Here is a 7103-nt window from a genome sequence, read left to right as displayed (position 1 = left end):
AATCTACCCATCTTAAAAGCATAAACCTGAACGAATTAGAGGCCATAGAGTGCTTAATCGAATTTTGTTTTAAACACTTTTGTTCGATGTTCGGAAATTAGAATGTTCAGATAATACAATAATCAGTTACTAAGAATAATGGGGCTTTCGATACAGGAGGCTCTACTCTAATTATATGTAAGAAAGTATACAATAAAGTGTGATGCAACAAACTATAGAAACATTAATACTGTCTTTAAGAAACTACAACAATATTCGAAATCCATCATTTGATCGTTAGTAGTAAATTTAGTATTAAAAAAAAACAAATTGTCAATTTCCACCAATCGCAGTGATACAACAAACTATATAAACCGTACCACTGTCTCTAATAAACTACAACAATGTTCGAAAACCATCATTTGATCGTTAGTAGTAAATTTAGTATTAAAAAAAAAACAAATTGTCAATTTCCAGCAATCGCAGTGATACAACAAACTATATAAACTATACTACTGTCTCTAAGAAACTACAATAAAGCTTGAAAACCATCATTTGATGGTTGTCAATTCGTAGCGATCGACTGGTATGACAAGTGAACGTGTCAGGAAACAAGGGTGAACATGAAATTGGCGATCGAGCAGAACGAAAGAAAAATCGCGACGGACGAAGAGGTGCCCCGGTGGAAATCGAACCGAGAATCGCCGAGATGGTACGAGAAAGGACGAGGGGCACCGATCGGCGCGTGCTCCTGGCTGGTAGCGGGAGCTCCGAACCGCGCGGCAACCAGTTCGAATTCAGCATTTCTCGAGGGAGCGTTCGAGCGGGCATTCTCTTTCTCGTGCTCGACTTTACATCGTCGACAATGACACGCCGGTGCCCGGAAACGTGCAGGTGAAACCACTCGACGGAAACGCGCGCAAGATTGTTCGGTGTTCATCGAGGAATAGTGTTTGCCAAGGAGTAGTAACCATTGATAGGAGCCAGTAAACGTTCCAGTACCAGTATACGAGCAGTTAGTCTCATCGATTTCGAGAAAGAGAAATCCTCGCGCGATACAATCATGGTCAGTGGATAGTTTTTCTTTTGTGATAAGTGCACGCTATTGAAAACTCGAATTCGAGTGTTTGGAGTATTCTGATACAGTAGACTCCTGTACGATATGATTAACTCGTTACGCGTTGTATAGGATTTCGAGATTTAAGATATGGGGGTGTCTGCGAAACTTTCTTTCGCATAATGTGTATAATCTAAAGTTATTGCCGTAGCATCTTTTACTTTTTGTGTTTTATTGAATGGAACAGTATTTTATAAGTAAGTGACATACACATAGTCAGTCCCATAGGTATTCGTACCCTTTACGTTTATTGAAGACATTTTTTTAAATTGAATGACAGCTTTGATGTTTTCAAACAAATTTTTAATTATAAATATATATTCATGCATGTTCATATTTATAATGGAATGTTTATTTGGTAATGTGAGATCTATTATTTAATTTAGACAAATTTCTTCAATAGACATAGTGGGTACAAATACTTATAGAACTGACTATGTATATTATTGATTAAACAAAAAATGTTATTAAGATACGTAACAAATATTTTTTATATCATTCAAATTTCGCTCTAAAACTACTAACAATCCGATCAGTTTGATCCATCTACTTCCTTCTTAAAATAGTAGTCGCAAGTATCCTTAGCGCGTTGCAGGAATTCGCGTTATACAGGAGTCTACTACGATCAATCCAACGATTAGAGATCATCTTCATAGTTACAGAACTATATAAATCAGGATCATAGCCATTTAAATATAAATATCAATTTTCCTACAAAATTGATATGTTATGTCATGATTTTTAATTTTCAAACAAAAGCTTACATTAACGAGGGTACACTGAATAATAGATTGCAGCAATTATTCATCAAAAGTGCAACAGTGGATTTACCAGTGACCAGTTTGTATGAAACAATATTACGTCGTAAATAACGATGCTTTGTTTACTTTATGATGTACGTTCTTCCTGTTATTAAACTATAATAAGCAATTCTAGCATCAGTATTCACTACGCAATACTATTTCATACAAATTATTCGCTAAGAAATCTACAGTTATATTTTATATAGACTTGGGTTGCATACATTTTTTTCTATCGATAGTTAATGACTATACTGCGGATCTTTATCCAAAGTAAAATCTTCGCGAACATGGTTACAAAATTGAACCTAAATAGGAATTTATTTTATTCTGCAAATATTGTAACATGAACTTTACATTTCAATCTTTTTTATATTCTTGCATATTGTTTGCATTTTGTAGTTCCTTGCACATTCAAATTTCCTATAAATCCATAAAGATCCGCAGTCTATTAATGACGTTCGATTTTATTATGGTTAATTTTGTATAGTTAATATTTTAAGAAATATTTATAACAACATGCTTCGATCAAAACTTTTTCTTCAAAAAGTTCATCCCTAAAAGATTGTTGTCTAACACTAAGTCCATTTAATATTATAACAGCAAATAATCATTCTATCGCTGCTGACGATGGGAGAGTAGAAAAACTCTCTTTAGAGAAAAGTCTCTTATAAACGAATAATTATTTAACAAAGACGTTATCTCGCAAAAATTGAGTTTGGATAACAATCTAAAAATCGTGAAGTTGTTTACTATTTCGTCTTCATTGCTTTCAAATTCGAAATTGTTGTATACTCATGACTCCATTCGATATAATTTTGAAAAACAAGTTCACGATTATTTCAAACAATTATCTCAAATAATTATTAAACAAAATATTATGTCATTTGACATAATATCGGAAATAATACAATTTCAAAAGTGCTTAGTTCTCTCTCGTAATACTTCGTTAGATGTGCACCATTGCTTGAGAGTTTCTGAACTTATTGTTAGTTTGCCGAGAGTTCACGTTGCTCGAAATGCAATCCTTCATTTTTAAAATAGTTTATTTAAAATCTGAGGGGGTTTCAGGCAAGTCGCTAACGTAATCACTTTAATTCGATGTTAATACGAGCATTCAGCGTAACTGTTGCCGCTCTACAGTCTGTTTACGCAGCATGGTCGGTTTATTAACTTTCGATTTCCCGTAGATCGCTTATCAGGTTAGTTTCGCCAGGTTACGGGGAACGCGTGCGTAACTTGAGTGTCCAGTCGCGTTAACCGTGCAGTACAGTGGCTAACTTGTGTGACCACCGAATCAATTGCCCATCCAAGTACAGTGGTTGGAATTAGTGACCACTTTACTTCGATAATTTTCCTTCACACATTTCCACCTCTCTGCAAGTGTATACATATTTTCTTTTGTTTTTCCTGCGTCCAAAACGTGTCATAAATTATTTAAATTCTCATGTTAAGGATTTTGAACTTGTTGAGGGATATTGACACGTATGTGCACGTTTGCTTTTATATCAAAATTATTATTACCTACGATCGTAGTACTCTTTAGAAGTAAAACATATACCAAAAGGACACAAAACCACACGAGGTTCACTAAAAACTTGAAATTTAAAACAAGTGTAACTAACAAATCATGGTCATTGCTTCAATTACAAATCTATGAAAAAGACTCGTTCGAATTGAGTAGCAAGATAATATAACATTATCAGGGATTTAACCCTTTGCACTCGAGGTCTTTTTTTCTGGTTTCTATCACCAACTCGATATGTTTCTTAGCATTCTATTGCTATGAATTCTAAGCTATCTAGATTTGAGAATGTCACTTTTACCTCGCCGATAATCATTTTATTGACACTTCGAGCTCCAAAGAAATTAAGCTTAAAGAAATATTACGTATTGTAGATTTGCTGCGTAAAACCTAATGGTGACTTAGAGTGACCTCTCCAGTGCAAAGGGTTAACACTACTTCTATCTATTTCGATTTTATGTACATACAGACTAGCTGTGTCCTGCGATTTCACCCGCGTGGAATACTATTCTTATTCTATACTTAGAATGTACCCAATATTTTGGACTAATAAATTTCCTAACTAAATTGTCTTTATAATAAAGGAACAGGAAATCAATTATAAAGGAAATTGAAAGGAATTGCAATCCCTGTTCATCCCTTCAGGGGTTGATTGTTTAGAATGTCAAAATAGGTGTTTGATTAATTATATCAAAGAGCATTAAGACTAAGTTTCAAGCAAATCCGACCAGAAATAAAATATTCTTCATATAAATGTTGCAACGCCTTTTTATCCTCTTAGGGGTTGAATTTCGAAATATTCTTTCTTATTCCTTGTATACGTCATAAAGGAGCCTCTGAGAGTCACCTCTCAAGTGTAAAGGGTTAACCTAGCGAAGGAAAGAAGACAAGTTTCCGAGATGGTAGAATGAAATTTCTCAATTGTCATCGATCGTTGAATGGAAAATGCAAACCAGGGTTTGCTATGCAACCCGATGTCCGAAGGTATTATCGTCGCCATTACTTTTAATACAGTCGATTGTTCTTGCGTCGTAAAGGTAAGCCGTGCCAATGTGCATCACAGCGACCGGTCAATCAACCGCTGGTGTTTATACCCCTTTGAGCATGATCGTCCCCATAACAAACTGTTGACCTCGGTGCAGAGGGGAATTACGAGTTACTCGTTACCGGCGAATTAACGTCGAGGGGACGCTGCGACTCTGGGTTTAACGTTTTTTAATGCGAAAATAGCGCAGCAATAGTTGTCAAGACTGGCAAGTGAACTACGTCGATTATAATTCAGGTTGCGAGGGTGTAACCTTTTATTTTAGACGAAAGAAAGTTTTTATTTTCAAATCTCATGGAGCACGACTGAACATTGCCAATCATATTGTTTACTTTAGATTTATTCTTTGCAAAGCTATCTTACGTCTATTCCCTCAAATATTACAATTTAAGGTGGTACATTTTTATTTTGTTTGTTTCCAAATCTCATATGGCATCACTAAATCATACGAAGCAAAATGTTTACTTTAGATTTCTTTTTCACGAAAGTACTCTTCATTACTTTGCCTCAAATCTTACACTTTAAAGGCGTGCTCTTTTATTATTGATCAGAAAAAAGATTTTTCTTCAAATTTCATAGAACAGCACCCGAACATTGCCAAGGAAAATGATTGCTTCAGATTTTTTCTTCGCAACAGCATCAGTTACCTTGAATTGTACTTTTATTCTATTCGAAATATAGTTTTTATTTCAGAAATTTTTAAATTATTGTACTTCATTGAGTTCAATTAACGTAATAATATCGAATCATAAATTTAATTTATTGACACAAACAAAGAGCATTCGCGAGATGCCATCTTCCTTTTCAATTTTCATGTAATCTTGTAGGTTTTTTAAGATTTAAAATGAGATCAGGTTAAAACGCGTTGAAACGTGTATTTTACTATTTTCGCAAAGAAGTATGTACCGGATAGAACAAGTACAACATACATATTCTTGTTAACTTTCAGCGACATTAGGAAATATTTGAATCTTGTAGGTAACAGGGTACAGTGTCAAAAAGATGAATCAATGAAGTACAATAATCTTAAAATCTCTCAAATAAATACTATATTTCGAATAGAATAAAAGTACAATTCAAGGTAACTGATGCTGTTGCGAAGAAAAAATCTGAAGCAATCATTTTCCTTGGCAATGTTCAGGTGCTTTATGAAATTTGAAGAAAAATCTTTTTTCTGATCAATAATAAAAGAGCACGCCTTTAAAGTGTAAGATTTGAGGCAAAATTATGAAGAGTACTTTCGTGAAAAAGAAATCTAAAGTAAACATTTTGCTTCGTATGATTTAGTGATGCCATATGAGATTTGGAAACATAAACAAAATAAAAATGTACCACCTTAAATTGTAATATTTGGAGTAGACGTAAGATAGCTTTGCAAAGAGTAATCTTAAATGAACGAATTAATATTTAATATTAACTATCGATAAAAATAATGGAGATTTCACTGTCACTCTAAATTGTCTAGGATTCTTTTAAATTTAACTCGATTTTCGTTACGCGCTGAAAACGCGAGATGTTCATATATTAGAGGCTAACTCGAAGTCACAGCTGACTGCTGCATTTCCCTCGTTTATGCATTCGAAAGAAAGTTTATTGTGTTGGAGTGCTTAGCAGCGCGCAATGAAGTGTGAATAATTTCGTTCTTATCGTCGTCAGTTCGTGGTGAACGTGTTATTATGTAAAATACTTACTCTCAACAACAATCAAATTGTTTAACTTATTTACCAACGCATATATTGTGTTGATTTCTTCGAGGATCAGTTATTTTCAACGAGACTAGGGATCGTTTACTTGCAATGCAGAGATTGGGCAAAATTCTTATCTAAATGACAATTTTTAATGAGGAACAAAAGATAAACGATTTTATGTCCAATAAAAATAATTATCTGAATGATTCATTAAATCACATTTCGCGTTAAGCAAATGATAGCTTGTCTTAGTTGTTGTTCAATTGAATAAATGTTGCAAATATGTCGTTATACAGAGTTCTAATGGGTCATTTATTATTTAATTTAGCATATAAATCGACCAATGCAATAGTTGAGACTATGGTGCCAGACGTATTTTGCTAATAAAATGTCCTGAGCCACCTGTAGGATTGTCAAAAACGATTCTCTAAAGTTGATACTCTTTTCAAGCTAAAAAAGGCGTCCCTATTATATTAATGATTTCAAAAAGCATCTAAATTACTTAAATCATGAACTAAATGGCATACAATTTTTTTTAAAGGAACCTAAATAAAAATATACTACTATTCACTGTAATTATGTATTTTTTTAAACTGAACCTATATTCACAATAGGTTTAAAGAGTAATACATACATATATATTAATAAAGTGAAACGTGTTTCGTCAAATATCACATTATGAAACGTAAACAATGTAAATAGAGAAATTCAATTCCATTATTATATATTAATAAAGTAGAGCATGTTTCTTAAAATATCACACTATACAACGTGTCAATATAAATAGGGACATAGAATGAATTATTATATATTAATAAAGTTAACCATGTCTCTTAAAATAGCACACTATAAAACGTGGACGATACAAATAGAGATACACGAAACCAGTCTCAGTGACTTTTCCCCGCGAGCGTTCAAAAGACAGCGTGCGAGGTATCGTGCTTTCAAA

The 7103-nt window shown here is 33.5% G+C and overlaps 1 protein-coding gene across 2 annotated transcripts in view; it reads left to right on the top strand.

Moving 5' to 3' along the window:
* The first annotated feature begins 785 nt into the window (after positions 1–785).
* Positions 786–7103, top strand: part of LOC128889458 (patched domain-containing protein 3) — a 56726-nt gene continuing 50408 nt past the window's right edge. For both annotated transcript variants that reach the window (XM_054147106.1, XM_054147109.1), the window contains exon 1: positions 786–1045. In XM_054147106.1, the coding sequence (XP_054003081.1) occupies positions 1043–1045 (3 nt within the window). In that variant the 5' untranslated portion in view covers positions 786–1042. The remainder of the gene's footprint in view (positions 1046–7103) is intronic.

This window comes from Hylaeus anthracinus, unplaced genomic scaffold, assembly GCF_026225885.1.
Source record: "Hylaeus anthracinus isolate JK02 unplaced genomic scaffold, UHH_iyHylAnth1.0_haploid 11997, whole genome shotgun sequence".
Taxonomy (NCBI): Eukaryota; Metazoa; Arthropoda; class Insecta; order Hymenoptera; family Colletidae; genus Hylaeus; species Hylaeus anthracinus.
This window is presented reverse-complemented; position numbering and strand designations above follow the sequence as displayed.